The sequence below is a fragment of the Chiloscyllium plagiosum genome, unplaced genomic scaffold, assembly GCF_037043375.1.
Source record: "Chiloscyllium plagiosum isolate Xiang-an unplaced genomic scaffold, Cpla_swu_hap1 HiC_scaffold_22, whole genome shotgun sequence".
Classification (NCBI taxonomy): Eukaryota; Metazoa; Chordata; class Chondrichthyes; order Orectolobiformes; family Hemiscylliidae; genus Chiloscyllium; species Chiloscyllium plagiosum.
The window spans coordinates 66,899,478-66,917,567 of record NW_028270160.1 but is presented as its reverse complement, the minus strand read 5'-3'; the positions used below and the strand labels follow the sequence as shown (position 1 = coordinate 66,917,567).

The following is an 18,090-nucleotide window of genomic DNA, read 5'->3' as shown; positions in this document are numbered from 1 at the left end:
TGTCCTTGGCTTCGTCAGTTGGGGTGTAGAGGATAAGAATTAGCAAGTCATGTTGCAGCTATATGGAACTTCAGTTAGATCACATTTGAAATATTATGTCCAGTTCTGGTCACCATGCTACAAAGCTTTGGAGAGGGTACACAAACTGTTTACCAGGATGTTGCCTGGTTAGGAGTGTATTTGTCATAATTTGACAAATTTGGTTCGCTTTCACTGGAATGTCAAAGGAAAGTTGCAATCTGATAGAAATTTATAAAGTTTTGAGAGGTGTGGATAGAATGGCTACTCAGTCTTTTTCCTAGGGTAGAAATTTCAGTTGCTAGGGGACATAGGTTTAAGGTAAAATGGGGTAAGTTGAAACAAGACGTGAGAGGCAAATTTTTTGCACAAAGATGCCTGGAATGTACTGCCAGAGGAGATGATGGAGGTGGATACAATAGCAACTTTTAAGAGGTGTTTTCACAGATATTTGAATAGCCAGGGATACAAACCATGTAGAGGTGAGAGGTTTTTAGTTTAGAAAAGCAGCATGTGCCAGTGCAGTCTTGGTGGGCCAAAGGGACTGTTCCTGTGCTGTACTGTCTTTGTTCAGACTTGAATGTAGTTGGTTTGATCACTAAGCTCACAGATGACCCCAACGTTGGTGGTGTGATAAATAATGAGAAGGAAAGCCTTAGATAAAATAATAAGGATGTGTCAATCACGTAAGCTGAACAGTGGCAAATGAAATATAATCCTGAAAGGTGTGAGATGATGGATTTTGGGAGGATTAACAAAACAAGGGAGTACACATTGAATCCTTGGAAGTAAAATGGTTAAAACAGCATATGAGATGTTTTCCTTTATTAATTAAAACATTGAATACAAGAGCAGAGAGGTTTTAATGGAACTATATACAACTTCACTTAAGGCCACAGCTGGAGTTCTGGTCACCACACTGTGAGAAGGATGTGAATGCACTGGAAAGGGTGCAGCAGAGATTTACCAGGATGTTGTCTGGGCTGGAGTAAGTCAACTATGAAGAGACCTAGGGTTATTTTCTTTAGAATAGAGAAGACTGAGGGGAACCTAATTAACATGTACAAAGTTTTGAGGGGAGTGCACAGAGTTGCTAGAGAGAAACATAGAGGAATCAGTAACCATGGGGCACAGTCTGAAAGTAAGGCGCAGAAGGCTGAGAGAGGAATTGGAGGAAATATTTTTTTACCCAAAGGTTATAGATATCTAGAAAGCATTGCCTTGAAAGATGGTAGGGCCAGAGCATGCAAGGCTATGGGCCGAATGCTGGAAAATGGATTTGAATAGATAGATGTTGATGACTGGCTTGATATCATGGGTCAAAGGACCTCTTTCCATGCTATGACTTCCTGGAATCTGATGTTTCTGAATGATCTTTGCTGGAATCAACTAACTCACTGCCTATCTCTTTGTTTAGGGTGTTTGTTTCGATATTCCTGAAGACTGTCTGGAAGCCTTGAAGGTACGGAAGCCTGCCTGGAAGCCTTTCTGTATGGAGCTGTGTTATTGCTTGATAACATGTAAACTTTCTGTAGCTGCTACTATTGTTAATGACATTTGTGCTAAAAAAATGTTTAAGCAATGTATCTTAATTTTCTTCTCTTCTGAAAGCTTCTTTTGCAACAACATAAGAGGAAAAGACCATTTCTCCAGTCAAAATTGATTACTCTCTAACCTTAACCATTGAAGCAAGTCCTTCCAGTACCATAACTGTCCCAAGTTTAGGGTGTGCATTGCAATTGTTTGTTATCCATTGTGATTTGCTGGCCTTTGGCCCGCGCTGAGTGTTTCCTATACACTGCACGTTAACTGAGCTGTGTTGTCTCTTACAGGGAAGCTGGCAGGACACTCGGCGCTGGCAGCTCACCGTAGCAACCAAGTTACCAGAGCTGGAGGAGGACAGACATGATGGAGGGTCCAGATACAGAAATCGCTCCTTCAACAGAGGAGGAGGGAGAGGATTCAGCAGGAATCAGAATGGCAGAAGCATGAAGAGAAATTTCAACCGAGCCTTCAACTGGTAGTGGGGCATGACCAGGCACCTGCCACACCTCAGATGAGGATACTTTTACATAACTCACCTGACTGTCCAGTTACTGATTTACAGGCTGCCCAGGCCGTGCGTGACAGTTTTATATATTTATCACGCAGCAATTTTGAATGCAGAGGATGTTGGCTGGAATTAATTGGGCAACAGCGAGGTGTTGGAATCAAGAGATCATTTACTTGGATGGATGGTTACAGAGAAATTAAAAAGTATTCCTTTAGCTGTGAAAATTGTGAACATTTGTTAACCAGCACAAGCACAAGTACTATATCTTCTGTGCAGACATCAGGAGGGTGTTACTGGAGACTAGCTTTGGCATGATCCCTCAGAGATCTTGCTCTCTGTTTGATGCATGGCTTCTTGGACTGAGAGCAGGGTGTTCTATCAAGGAACACTGCAATTGAACTTGGTCCTCAAGTCACCAAATGGCTGCATATCACTTCCCTAGCAGTGATTGAGTAGGAGTGCTGGATGGTTCTTTCTTCATTTCTGCTAAGGCCACTTGTGGCTTAGAGATCAGTTATCTCACTAGAACTGTAGGCATAATGTGAAATGTTTGTGCGTTGGTTGCCCTCTGTGCATGGTGTATTTGGCAGCTTTCCTGCCAGAGGCAGCATCTTTTCTCTTTGTAATGCTTGCAGCAACTTGGTACTGATAGTTATTATCAACCAAATAGCAGCTCAATTCAACCACTTTCCTTTTATGTTGAGTTGTAGGCAGAAACTACTTAACTTTTGGAGCAGGCTATCTTTATTATGCTGTGTTTATGATATTGGTCATTACTTAACAAAAACACTTTTGAATTGATTGGATCACAAGATGTTTGCGAAGAGTGGTTGGCCAATCTTTCATAGAAGTCATAGAATCCAAACAGTGTAAAAACAGGCCATTTGGCCGAATGGGTCCTTACCAAACAGCATCCCACCCAGACCCATCCCTCTACCTTGATACTTCCTATGGCTAACTTATCTAGCCTGCACATCCCTGAACACTACGGGCAGTTTAGCAAGATCAATCTGCCTAACTTGCACACCTTTGGGCTGTGGGAGAAAACTCCACACAGACAATTGCCTGAGGTTGGAATCGAACCCAGGTCCCAGGTGCTGTGAGGCAGCAGTGCTAACCACTGTGCCACCCATGAATGAATCTTCTCTGAATTGCTTTGAGTGCAATTATATTCTTTCTGAAACAGCTGGAGCAAAATGTCCCTAATCCATTCCTTTGCAATAAACAACATTCCATTGGCCTTCCTAATTCTTTCTTGTACCTGTGTGCTAAATCCTTCTTTGACTACAAGCTCTCATTAATATTCAGATAACATTCTACATTCTGCCCTTTCGTCCAAGTCATTGATGTTGATTATAAATCGTTTAAGCCCCAGTGTTGATTCCTGGAGCACTCTACTTGTTGCAAACTTGAAAATAACCAATTTCAGTGGACTGTCTGATTTCTTATAGCTGTCCAGTAATCTATACAAACATTACCTGCCACGATAGATCTTATTTTGTCTAGTAATCTTTGATGTGACACAGACCTTTTGGAAATTGAGTGCCCCGCATCTACATGTTCCCCTTTATCCATATTGCTTGTTATTTTCTTAAAGAGCTGTAATAAATTGACCAAGCATGAATTCCCTTTCGCAAACTACATTGACTGCCTGATTGCACTGAAAGCTTGTTAGTATTCTGCTATTACCACTGGGAGAACAATTCCAGTATTTTTTCTATGATAGAACTTAAGCTAACTAGCCTTTAGCTTTCCTGCTTTTCTGTCTCCCTGCCTTGAATGAAGGAGTCGCGTTTATTCTAATCTGATGGTAATTTTTCATAGTTTCATATGTCTACCATCTCTGCAGCTAATTCATAGTCATGCAGCATGGAAATCATAAAAGAAACAGAATCCCTGCAGGCCATTCGACCCAAAGATCACACTGACTTCGAAGAACATCCCACCCTGACTCACCACCTTACCTTATCCCTGTAACCCTGCATTTCCCATGGCTTATCAACCTAATCTACAAATCCATGGATATTATGAGCAATTTAGCATTGCCAATTCACCTAACCTTCACATCTTTGGATTGTGAGAAGAACCGGAACACCCGGAGGAAACCAAAGGAGAGAATGTGCAAACTCCACACAGACAATTGCCCAAAACTGGAATTGAACCCAGGTCCCTGGTGCTGTGAGGCAGCAGTGCTAACCACTAAGCCACCGTGCTACCCTAACAAAGGAAACTACACCCTTGGTCCAACTCGTCCAGGCTGGCCAATTTTCTCAAACTAAATGTGCTTGTGTTTAGCCCGTATCCCTTTCCTATTTAAGTACCTACCCAAATTTTAAGTGTTCTAACTACTGTACCTGCATTTACCACTTCCTTTGGCAGTTCACTTCAAATACAAATCACCCTCTGTTTGAAAAACTTACCCCTCAGGTCTCTTAAATCTTTCTCCTTTCATTTTAAAAATATGGCCCCTAGTTTTGAACTCCCCAGTGAAAAAACTTTTTCTATTCACCTTATCTATTACCCCTCATGATTTTACAAATCTTTATAAAAGTCGCCCCTCTCAGTCCAATGAAAAAGTTCCAGGCCTATCCAGCCTCTCTTTATGACAATAGACAATAGGTGCAGGAGTAGGCCATTCAGCCCTTCGAGCCTGCACCGCCATTCAATATAATCATGGCTGATCATTCCTAATCAGTATCCTGTTCCTGCCTTATCTCTGTAACCCTTGATTCCACTATCTTTGAGAGCTCTATCCAACTCCTTAAATGAATCCAGAGAGTGGGCCTCCACTGCCCTCTGGGGCAGAGCATTCCACACAGCCATCACTCTCTGGATGAAGAAGTTTCTCCTGAGCTCTGTCCTAAATGGTCTACCCCGTATTTTTAAGCTGTGTCCTCTGGTTTGGCACTCACCCATCAGTGGAAATATGTTTCCTACTGCCAGAGTGTCCAATCCTTTCATAATCTTATACGTCTCAATCAGATCCCCTCTCAATCTTTGAAACTCAAGGGTATACAAGCCCAGTCGCTTCAGTCTTTCAGTGTAAGGTAATCCTGCCATTCCAGGAATTGACCTCGTGAACCTACGCTGCACTCCCTCAATAGCCAGAATGTCTTTTCTCAAATTTGGAGACCAGAACTGCGCACAATACTCCAGGTGTGGTCTCAACAGGGCCCTGTACAGCTGCAGAAGCACCTCTTTGCTTCTATACTCAATTCCTCTTGTTATGAAGGCCAGCATGCTATTAGCCTTCTTCATTACCTGCTGTATCTGCATGCTTGCCTTCATTGACTGGTGTACAAGAACACCCAGATCTCTCTGTACTGCCCCTTTACATAAATTGATTCCATTGAAGTAGTAGTCTGCCTTCCTGTTCTTGCTACCAAAGTGGATAACCATACATTTATCCACATTAAACTGCATCTGCCCACACACCTAACTTGTTCAGGTCACCCTGAATCTCCTAACATCCTCATCACTTTTCACCCTGCCACCCAGCTTTGTATCATCAGCAAATTTGCTAATGTTATTGCTGATACCATCTTCTATATCATTAACATATATTGTAAAAAGCTGTGGTCCCAGCACGGATCCCTGCGGTACCCCACTGGTCACTGCCTGCCATTCCGAAATGGAGCCGTTTATCACTACCCTTTGTTTCCTATTGGCCAACCAGTTTTCAATCCAATCTAGTACTTTGCCCCCAATACCATGCACCCTAATTTTACTCACTAACCTCCTGTGTGGGACTTTATCAAAAGCTTTCTGAAAGTCCAGGTACACTACATCTACTGAATTTCCCTCGTCCAACTTCATAGTTACATCCTCAAAAAATTCCAGAAGATTAGTCAAGCATGATTTCCCTTCATAAATCCATGCTGACTCTGTCCTATCCTGTTACTACTATCCAGATGTGCAGTAATTTCATCCTTATAATAGACTCCAGTATCTTTCCCACCACTGAGGTCAGACTAACTGGTCTACAATTACCTGCTTTCTCTCACCCACCTTTCTTAAAAAGTGGTATAACATTAGCCACCCTCCAATCCTCAGGAACCGACCCCAAATCTATTGAACTCTGGAAAATAATCACCAACGCATCCACGATTTCCCGAGCCACCTCCTTTAGTACCCTGGGATGCAGACCATCAGGCCCTGGAGACTTATCAACTTTCAGACCTAACAGCCTCTCCAACACCAAATCCTGGTAAATATAAATTCCCTTAAGTTCAGGTCCTTCAGCCACTGTTACCTCAGGGAGATTGCTTGTGTCTTCCCAAGTGAACACAGATCTGAAGTACCCATTTAATCCCTCTGCCATTTCTTTGTTCCCAGTAATATATTCCCCTGTTTCTGTCTTCAAGGGCCCAATTTTTGTCCTAACCATTTTTTTGCCTTGCACATACCTAAAAAAGCTTTTACTATCCTCCTTAATATTCTTGGCCAGTTTACCTTCGTACCTCATTTTTCCTCTGCGTATTTCCTTCTTAGTAATCCTAACTTTATAACTCAAACCCTCCAGTCCTGGCAATCTCCTGGTAAATCTTTCCGGAACCCTGTCCAATTTAATATCCTCTTGCTACCTCAACAATTGAAATTCCCTTTTGAGGAAGGACGAATGTTTTCAATGTGAGGTCAAAGGGTTCTCAAAGAATTCTTCCCGTTCTGGAAATTATTTATTTCCGGGTGGCCAGAACTATACGCAGTACTCTAAAAGTGGCCTCACCAACATTCGTACAACCTTAACATGGCGTGCCAATTCATGTACTCAATGGTCTAGGCAATGAAAGCATGAATGACAAACACCGCCTTAACCAACCAACAAATCTATCTGTGACACAATTTGCAGACTGATATAAGTGAGTGCAAAAATCTAGCAGATGAAGTATATAATGTGGGAAAATGTGAAGTCTTCACCTCAGCAGAAAGTATTTAAAAAGAGTATTATTTAAATGTAAAATGACCTGAAGAATTCTAAGGTGAAATGAGATCTGTGTTCTAGTGCCAAAGTCATACTCAGTATGTACAGAAAGTGATTAAATTGGCTATTGGAATACTATTCATTACTACAAGGGAATGTTACTATAAAAGGTTTGGAGGTTATGTTTCAGCTACAGTGCATTGGTGAGACAATATCTCAAGCCAATTAATCAGCACTTTTCCTCTTAGGCAGTATCTATCTTCGTTTTCCCCTTGATATTGTGAAATGTCTTTAGTATAAAATGGAAAGCTTTGACAAAATCAGTCTTTTTAGCAATTTTTTTTTAAGGAAGGATGTAAATACGTTGGAGAGGGTTCAAAGGAGATTTACTAAATTGATACCTGGAACGACTAAGTTGGTTCTAGAAGAACAGGCTGGGCTCGTTTTTACTGAGTTTAGAAACGTGAGGGGTGACTTGAATGTTTTTTTTATAGAATCCCTGCAGTGTGAAAACAGGCCATTTGGCCCAACAAGTTCACATGCTGACCCTCCAAAGAGGACCCTACCCAGACCCATTTCCCTGCCCTATTACTCTACGTTTCACTTGACTAATACCCCAAACTTGCACGTCCCTGAACACTGGGCAATTTAGAATGGCCAAGTTTAAAAGTTCATGAATGGTCTTGACCAGGTGGATGTGGAAAGAATGTTTCCTTTCGTAAGTGAGGAACAAGAAAACATGTTTTGAACTTACAGGGTTGCCCTTTTAGGACAGAGATCAACATTTTTCTTTCAGAGGGTTGAAAGACTTTGGGACTCTCCCATCTGCAGATCCCCACTGTCTTTCTTAGAACATTCCAGTATATATATTTTAAGTTACACTTTATAGAAATTACAAACAAGATGTTAAGTTTCTCTACAGAAGAAGAATGTGAAATACTGACTAAAAACAGGCAGAACAGCAGAATCCTTAACTTATAAAGGCAATGCATAAATAATTGAAAAACACTTTTTAAAAAGTTGATGTAAAAAATGCCATTAGAACTAGGCAGATAACATTGTAGGTGCAAATGGTCTCCTCAACTATAAAGTTCTGTGATTTTTAAATTATTGCTTTGTCAAGATCCTTGGGTTTACTGGTCCCAACACGATACTACTGTTTCCACCTCCTAATATGAATCTTGGTGGTATCAGCACTCTGTTGTTGCCTTTGGTTCCCATATGAGCCCAGTCTCACCTGACTCCCCTGTGAGCTAATGCTATTGTGCTGTCCTCTGTTCTAGACTTACAGCCTATATACATCACTTAACATGCTCTTAAGTTTTAGCTGCAGCTTTTTGAGACTAGGGCTTACTTTTTTGTCCTATCCTCTTGCTACCTCAACAATTGAAATTCCCTTTGAGGAAGGACGAATGTTTTCAATGTGAGGTCAAAGGGTTCTCAAAGAATTCTTCCCTTCTGGAAATTATTAAACATTCAATCAAAATGTCCAAGTCAGCAAAATTTAACCTATCTGTTCCTTCATCCTGCCCTCCATGTTTGTTGCCTTCTGACTAAGATATCAAACTCAGCAGAGTGGGTGACCTATAATTTTAGGGGAAAAAATCTATACCTTTAGGTGGATGGCATTGTTGGGACATTATTAGTAAGATGGCTGTGACTCAGTTAAAGAAAAAGAAATTATCAGACATGGTGGGCATTGTAGCTTCGGTGCATACAAGCAGGATTGACAGTTATTCACGAACTTGAGTATAAAATAATCAGTTACCCTGAACACCAAATAAAAATCTCAAAATAGCAGCAAATAATGCTTATTTTCTTAATCTCCAAATGTTTCATTATTTCAAATCATGGATTAAAATCAAGCTTATGAAACAAGTTATAAATTTTTACATGCCAGTGGAAAAAAGCATAGTCAACTGTACCTTTTCTCTCCGGATCGACTAAAGACTTGAGAATGAAAGCTATCCGGATCTAAGGGTTTGTTGTCTTTTCATTGTAATTTGTTTTAACATCCTGAATTGTTTTTGATATTCCATCCATTTCATTTTGAGATTGGAATTATTATGTTAGTCATAAGCAAAATAACTGTTCAAATATCTGTCATTTTCTGATGATTATTTCCAGACACACCAGAGGGCTACTGCTTGCTTGCTTACTCTTTTCCTTTTTTAAATATCTGTCCAAACTGTGTTGATATTTCCAGCTAGTTTAATCATGTACTGTAATTTCTCCCTTCTTTAGTCATTCTTTGCTTTTAGTATTCTGTCCAATCTTATCTGTCCATGATCTTCACAGAACTGTATTTTCTACAAATATGCACACCTTTGGAGTAATTGGCACTTAAACCCAAGCCTCCTAGGGCTCTACCACTGCACCAGAACAACCCATCCTCATAGGTATTTTTTCTTTTAATTTTTATATGATCTTTAACTTCTTTGGTTAGTCAAGGTTGGTTTTTGTTTGCCTTGCATTTTTCTCGCTGGAATGACTTTTGAATATTATGTCTGTTATTTCATCTCTATTTATCTCTTTAATCTAATTTTTCTTTTTTTTTGCCAGCCCTGTCTTCATCCCCTGATTATTGCCTGATTTAAATTGAAAACACCCTAGTCTTGGATACATTTTGCTCTCCCTCAAAACCAGTCCAAAATTAAATCATTATCATCGCCGCTAGAGGTATTTTTCTACTGAGATTATAAATTCATCCTGTCCCATTACACATCTGATCTAATACAGTCTGCTTTGTGGTTAGCTGATATAAATGTTGATGAAAATCACCTACAATTACTGACATTACCTTTCCAGCATTTGACCCATATCCCTTTAAACTATTCATATACCCATCCAGATGTCTTTTAAATGTTGTAATTGTACCAGCCTTCACCACTTCCTCTGGCAGCTCATTCCATACACGGACCACCCTCTCCTTGAAAATGTTGCCCCTTAGAGTCCTTTTAAATCTTTCTCCCCTCGCCTTCAACCAGTGCCCTCTAGTTTTAGTTCTCCTTACCTGAGGGAAAAGACCTTGACTATTCACCATATCTGTCCTCCTCTATTAGATCATCCCTCAGGTTCAAATCCTCCAACCCTGGCAAATCCTTGTAAACTTTTTCTGAGCCCTTTCAAGTTTCCCATCATCCTTTCTATATCAAGGAGACCAGAACTGAACGTAGTATTCCTAAAGTGGCCTAACCAGTATCCTGTACAAGCTAAACATAACCTCCCACCTCCTCTACTCAATGCACTGACCAATAAAGATGTGTACCAAATACCGCCTTCACTACTCTGTTCATCTGTGACTGCACTTTCAAGAAACTATGAACCTACAGTTCAAGGTAATTTTGTTCAACAACACTCCCCAAGTATTTTTACCATGAAGTGTAAAAGTCCCGCCCTAATTTGCTCGATCAAAATGTGGCACCTCACGTTTGTCTAGATTAAATCTCAATAAGGCTGATGGAAAAAGTAGTCACATGGAGTCCAGGGAGTACTAGCTAGATGGATTAAGAAATGGCTGGGCAACAGGAGACAGTAGTAGTGGAAGGGAGTTTCTCAAAATGGAGAACTGTGACTAGTGGTGTTCCACAGAGGTCTGTGCTGGGACCACTTGTTTGTTATATACATAAATGATCTGGAGGAAGGTATAGGTAATCTGATTAGCAAGTTTGCAGATGGCACAAAGATTGGTGGAGTAGCAGATGGTGAAGGGAATGATCAGAGAATACAGCAGAAGACTGGAGAGTAGGTCAGAGAAATAGGTGGAGTTCAATCCAGGCAAATGCAAGGTGATGAATTTTGGAAGATCCAGTTCGAGCGAGCTATTTGGTAAATGGAAAAGCTCTCGGGAAGAAATCTGGGTGTTCAGGTCTGTTATACCCTGAAGATAGCAACATAGGTCAACAGAGTGGCCAAGAAGGCATATTACATACATCATCGGATGGGGTATTGAATACAAGAGTTTGCAAGTCGTGTTACACTTGTATAAGACTTTGGTTCAACCACATTTGAAATACTGCATACAGTTCTAGATGCCACATTACCAAAAGGATGTGGATGATTTGGAGAAGGTGTAGAGGAGGTTCACCAGGATGTTGCCTGGTACGGTGGGTGCTAACTATGAAGAGGTTGAGTAAATTAGGATTATTTTCATTCGAAAGATGGAGGTTGAGGGGGGGATCTGATTGAGGTCTACAAAATCATGAGAGGTATAGACAGGCTGGATAGCAAGAAGCTTTTTCCCCAGAGTGGGGGGCTTCATTACTAAGGGTCATGAATGAAAAATGAGAGTTTAAGGGAGATATGCAAGGAAAGTTCTTTATGCAGAGGATGGTGACTGCCTGGAACATATTGCCAGCGGAGGTGGTAAAGGCGGGCAGGATAACGTCATTTAAGATGTATCTAGACAGATACATGAATGGGAAGGGAACAGAGGGCTACAGATCCTTAGAAAAGAGTGGCATGGTGGTTTAGTGGTTAGCACTGCTGCCTCACAGCAGCAGGGTCCCAGGTTCGATTCCAGTCTCGGGCGACTGTCTGTGTGGGGTTTGCACATTCTCCCCGTGTCTGCTTGGGTTTCCACCCACTGTCCAAAGATGTGCAGGTTAGGGTGAATTGGCCATGCTAAATTGCCCGTAGTATTAGGTGCTTTAGTCAGAGGGAAAATGGGTTTGGGTGGGTTGCTGTTCGGAGGGTCAGTATGGACTGGTTGGGCCAAAGGGCCTGTTTCCATATTGCAGGGAATCTAATCAGAAAATAGGTGATAGGTTTAGATAGAGGATCTGGATCAGTGCTGGCTTGGAGGGCTGTAGGGCCTGTTCCAGAGCTGTAATTTTCTTTGTTCCTCTGCATCTGATCAAGGTCCCACTGTACTATGTGTTAACCTTTGCTAATTTTGGTGTTATTTGCAAATTTACTAACTGTACCTCCTGTGTTCACATTCAAATCATTTATATAAATCACAAAAAAGCACTGGAACCAGCTCTGATCTTTACAGCATACCACTGGTCACAGGCCTCCAGTCCGAAAAGCATCCCTCCACCACCACCCTCTGTCCACTATCTTTTAGCCAATTTTGTATCTAAATGGCTACTTCTCCCTGCATTCAATGAGATATAACTTTACTAGCCAGTCTACCATGTGGAACCTTGTTGAACGCGTTACTGAAGAACTTTCCATGCATATCTTCAGTTACGTGTAGACGATGTCTATCACTCTGCCGCCTTCAATCCTTTTCATCACCACTTTAAAAAAAATCAAGTTAATGAGCCACTATTTCCCACGCACAAGGCCGTGTTGACTGTCCCTAATCAGTCCTTCGATGTTTTGGGCCGGAGCCCTTCAGGAAGTTGCCTGATATGGCGGACGCTAGCTATGAAGAGGTTGAGTAGATTAGGATTATTTTCATTCGAAAGGTGGAGGTTGAGGGGGGATCTGATTGAGGTCTACAAAATCATGAGAGGTATAGACAGGGTGGATAGCAAGAAGCTTTGTTCCAGAGTGGGGGACTTAATTACTAAGGGTCATGAATTCAAAGTGAGAAGGGAAAGGTTTTGGGTCTGAGAATCAGACATCAGTGGATAAATTGTTGAAGGAGATTCTGAGAAATAGGATTTACATGTACTTGGAAAGGCAAGGACTGATTAGGGATACTCAGGATGTGGGAAATCGTGTCTCTCAAATTTGATTGCATTTTTTGAGGATGTAACCAAAAAGATTGATGAAGGCAGAGCAGTCAATATTGTCTACATGAAGTTTAGTAAAATTTACATGGATTACATGAGATTCTGGGAGACCTTGCCAGTTGGATATAAAATTGGCTTGATGGTAAGAGATGGAGTGTGGTTGTGGAGGGCTGTTTTTCAGACTGAAGGTCTTTGACCATCAGTGTTCTGCAGAGATTGGTGCTGTGTCCACTTTTATTTTTCAAATCATATAAATGATTTGGACGTGAATTTAGGAGGCATAGTTGGTAGGTTTGCAGATGACACCAAAATTGGTAGCACAGGGTTCAGTGGTTACGACTGCTGCCTTACAGCGCCAGGGACCTGGGTTTGATTCCATCCTCGGGCAACTGTCTCTGTGGAGTTTGCACATTCTCCCCATGTTTGCATGGGTTTCCTCTGGGTGCTCTGGCTTCCACCCACAGTCCAAAAATGTGTAGGTTGGGTGAATTGGCCATGCTAAATAGCCCATAGTGTTCAGGGATGTGTAGGTTATTTATATTAGTCAAGAGAAAGGCAGGGAAATGGGTCTGGGTGAGTTGCTCTTAAGAGGGTCGATGTGGACTTGTTGGACCAAATACTCAGAATTCATATGGTATGGAAACAATGATAGTCAACAGTGAAGAAGGTTACCTGAGATAATAAACTGTTTGAAGTGTTGATGGTGATCTTTCAGGAATCACTAGAATCAGGAAGGGTCCCAGAGGACTGGAAAATCACTAACGTGACACCCTTGTTTAAAAAGGCAATAAGGCAAAAGATGGAAAATTGCAGATTGATTATGCTAACCTCAGTTATGGGTAAGATCCCTGAATCCGTTGTGAAGGATGAGATTTCTGAATATTTGGGAGTGTATAGTAAAATAGGGCTAAGTCAGCGTGGATTCATCAAGGGGATCATGCCTGAAAAATCTGCTAGATTTCTTTGAGGAAGTAAAACGCAGGTTAGACCAAGGACAACCAATGGATGTTATCTACCTGGACTTCACAAAGGCCTTTGACAAGGTGCCGCACAAGAGACTATGGAGTAACATAAGGGCTGATGGTGTCAGAGGCAAGATACCTTATGGATAGAAGCTTGGCTGTCTGGCAGAAATCAGAGTGGGGATAAAAGGGTCCTTCTCGGATGGTAGCCAGTGACAAGTGTTCCGCAAGGCTTAGCGTTGGGACCACAACATTTCGCTTTATACATTAACGATCTGAATGAAGGAACTGAGTTTGCAGACGATACAAAGATAGGTAGAGGGACAGGTAGCATTGAAGAGGCAGAGAGGCTGCAGAAGGATTTGGACAGTTTAGGATTGGGTAAAGAAGTGGCAGATGGAGGACAACATGGGAAAGTGTGAGGTCATGCACTTTGGTGAGAAGATTAGAGCATGGAAATCTTAAATGGGGAGAAAATTCAGAACTTTGAAGTGCAAAGAGACTTGGAAGTTCTCGTCCAGGATTTTCTCAAGGTAAGCTTGTAATTTGAGTCAGTAGTTAGGAAGGCAAATGCAATGATGGCATTTCCTTTGAGAGGACTTGAATAGAAAGGCAGGATATACTTCTGAGGTTGGAACAGGCTATTAGCTATACCACGTTTGGAATATTGTGTGCAATTCAGGTTTCCTCCTTATTTGAAAGGATGTTGTGAAACTTGGAAGGATATAATAGCAAGGGGCCCAGCAATCACTTCCCTAGCTTCCCACAGATTTCGAGGTCCTGGGGATTTTCCACTTTTGTGTTTCAAGACATCCAGCACTTCCTCCTCTGTAATATGGACATTTTTCAAGATGTCACCATCTATTTCCCTACATTCTATATCTTCCATGTCCTTCTCCACAGTAAACACCAATGTAAAGTACTGTTTGGTATCTCCCCCATCTCCTGAGGCTCCACACATAGGCTGCCTTTAGAGAGATGTTGCCAGGGTTGGAGGATATGAGCTATAGGGAGAGGCTGAATAGGCTGGGGCTGTTTTCCCTGGAGCTGAGGGGGTGACCTCATAAAGGTTCATAAAATCATGAAGTGGACATGATCTACATGGACTTCAGTGAGGCTTTCAACAAGGTTCCTCATGGTAGACTGGTTAGTGAGGTTAGATCTCATGGAATACAGGGAGAACAAGCCTTCCTTTTCAGGCTGGAGGCCTGTGACCAGTGGTGTGCCACAATAATTGATTGGTGCTTTTCGTAATTTATATAAATGATTTAGATGTGAACATAGGAGCTTCAGTCAGTAAGTTTACAGATGATACCAAAATTGGAGGTGTCATGGACAGCAAAGAAGATTGCCTCCGAGTACAACAGGATCTTGATCAGTTGGACCAGTGGGCAGATGGGGATTAATTTAGATAAATGTGAGGTGCTACATTTTGGAAAGGCAAATCAGAGCAGGACGTATACACTTAATGATAAGCTCCTGGGGAGTTTTGAAGAGACCTTGAAGCATAGTTCCTTGAAAGTAAAGTTGCAGGGAGTGAAGGACCTCTTTGGTATGCTTTCCATTATTGGTCAGAGTGTTGAGTATTGGAGGTCATGTTGTGCCTGTACAGGACATTGGTTAGGCCACTTTTGGATTATTGTTTACAGGTCTAGTCTCCTTCCTATCAAAAGGATGTTGAGAAACTTGAAAGGATTCAGAAAAGATTTATAAGGATGTTGTCAGGGTTGGAGGCTTTGAGGTATAGGGAGAGGCTGAATAGGCTCGGGCTATTTTCCCTGGAGTGTCAGAGGCTGAGGGGTGACCTCACAGAGGCTTAAAATCATGAGGGGCATGCATAGGATAAAGAGACAAGGTGTTTTCCCTAGGGTGGGGGAATCCAGAACTAGATGGGGTATGTTTAGGGTGAGAGGGGAAAGATCTAAAAGGGACCTAAAGAGGCAACTTTTTCTCCACAATGTGGTGTGTGTATGGAATGAGCTGCCAGAGGAAGTGGTGGAGACTGGTACAATTACAACAGTTAACAGGCATCTGGATGGATGTATGAATAGGAAGAAGTTAGAGGGATATGGGCCAAATGCTGACAAATGGGACTAGATTAGGTTAGGATATCTGGTCGGCATGAACGAGTTGGACCGAAGGGTCTGTTTCTGTGCTATATTTCCTTCGGTAGATGAGACTAGGACCTATGCGCATAACATTAGAGTAAAGTGAAAACCTTTAGGATGGAGATAAGGAGAAATGTCTTCAGCCAGAGAATGGTGAATGTATCGAATTCATTGCTACAGAAGGCTATGGAGGCCAGGTCATTGAGTATATTGAAGACTGAGATAGGTTCTCGAGGATCAAGGGTTACAGGTAGAAAGCGGGAGAATGGGGTTGAGAAACGTATCAGCCATGATTGAATGGCAGTACAGACCTGATGGACTGAATGACCTAATTTCTGCTCCTAGGTCTTATGGTCTTAATTGGGCCAATGGAATTTAATTTGGATAAATATGAGGTGTTATGTTTTGGTAAAGCAAATAAGTGCAGGTCGTACAGTTAATGCTACAGCCCCTGGGTAACATCGTCGAACAGCAAGACCTAGAAGTTTAGGTTTATAGATCTTTTGAAAGTTGCATCACAGATGGACAGGGTGGTTAAGAAGGCATTTAGCAGGTGGGGAGGGGGCTGCAAGAGAGAAGGGGAGTGGTGTTTTTCAATTTTGGGGATAATATTACAGCTATGCATAGCGAGGATATTCCTGGGAGTACATACAGTGGCATTAGTTGGTTGAAACTGAGAGATAAGAAAGGGATGATCACCTTATTGAGGTTGCACCAAAGACCCACCAATAGTCAGTGGGAAATTGAGATGCGAAAATGTGAGGAGATCTAGATATCTGTAAGGATAATAGGATTGTAATCATAGGGATTGCCATAGTGTTAAGGGTATGGGTGGAGAAGAATTTGTTGAGTGTGTACAAGCATTTCTTCTGATTCAGAAGCTGGATGTACCTACTAGAAAAGGAACATAACTTGACCTTTTAGAAAATAAGGCAGGGCAAGTGACTGAGGTGTCAATGGGGGAGCACTTTGGGGTCAGTGATCATAATTCTATTAGTTTTAAAATAGCTATGGAAAAGGATAGACCTGCTCTACAAGTTAAAATTCTAAATTGGAGTAAGACCAATTTTGACAGTATTAGACAAGAACTTTCAAAACATTATTAAGAGAGGCTAATCTCAGATAAAAATAGGGTTGGAAAGTGGGAGCCCTTCAAAATGAGATAATAAGCATCCAGAGAAAATACGTTTCTGTTTGTAGGAATGGCAAGGCTGGTAGTTCTAGGCAATGCTAGATAATTGGAGAAATTTTGAGGCAGTGGTTAAGAAAATGAAGGAGGCATATGACATGAAGGATTGAATCAATTCCTCAAGGACTATAAGGGCAGGAGGAATATTCTTGATGGGAAAAAGGGAACATTAAATAGAACATAGAATGTTGCAGTGCAGTACAGGCCCTTTCAGCCCTCGATATTGCGCTGCCCTGTGGAACCAATCTGAAGCCTATCGAACCTACACAATTCCATTTTCATCCACATGTCTATCCAATGACTATTTAAATGCCCTTAAAGTTGGCAAGTCTACTACTGTTGCAGGCCATACTACTCTGAGTAAAGAAACTACCTCTGACATCTGTCCTATATCTATCACCCCTCAATTTATAGCTATGTCCCCTTGTGCGAGCCATCAACATCCAAGGAAAAAAGCTTTCATTGTCCATCCTATCTAACCCTCTGATTATCCTACACGTCTCAAGTCACCTCTCAACCTTCTCTCAAACAAAAACAGCCTCAAGTCCCTCATCTTTGTAAGACCTTCGCTCCATACCAGGCAACATCCTAGTGAATCTCCTCTGACCCTTTCCAAAGTTTTCACATCCTTCCTATAATGCAGTGACCAGAATAGTATGCAATACAGAGAAACCTCGATTATCCGAATACCAATTTTCTGAAAATCAGACTCTCCGAACGAAATCTCTAGGTCCTGACAGAATCATTACATCAAAGACCTGTGTCCAACACTGATCGCGTCTTTTGTTTGCAGTGATTAAAAGTGCTGCCGAGAACAGTCCTGTATGGATGGGCATCGTCTCTAAATGATCTCTCTGCCTCTCTCTCTCTCTGCCTCCCTCTCTCTCTGCCTCTCTCTCTCTCTTTCTCTCTCTCTCTGCCTCTGCCTCTCTCTTTCTCTCTCTCTCTGCCTCTGCCCCTCTCTCTCTCTCTCTCTCTCTCTCTCTGCCTCTCTCTCTCTCTGCCTCTCTCTCTCTCTGCCTCTCTCTCTCTCTCTCTGCCTCTCTCTCTCTCTCTCTCTGCCTCTCTCTCTCTCTCTCTCTGCTCTGCCTCTCTCTCTCTCTCTCTCTGCCTCTCTCTCTCTCTTTCTCTCTCTCTCTGCCTCTGCCTCTCTCT

General features: G+C 41.8%; 1 protein-coding gene across 1 annotated transcript in view; it reads left to right on the top strand.

The window, feature by feature from the left end:
- ddx21 (DEAD (Asp-Glu-Ala-Asp) box helicase 21) overlaps positions 1 to 2,285 on the top strand; it is a 33,792-nt gene extending 31,507 nt beyond the window's left edge. The window contains exons 14-15 of the mRNA XM_043683140.2: positions 1,436 to 1,480; positions 1,851 to 2,285. Coding sequence (XP_043539075.1) covers positions 1,436 to 1,480; positions 1,851 to 2,042 — 237 coding nt within the window. The 3' untranslated portion in view covers positions 2,043 to 2,285. The remainder of the gene's footprint in view (positions 1 to 1,435; positions 1,481 to 1,850) is intronic.
- Positions 2,286 to 18,090: the final 15,805 nt, after the last annotated feature.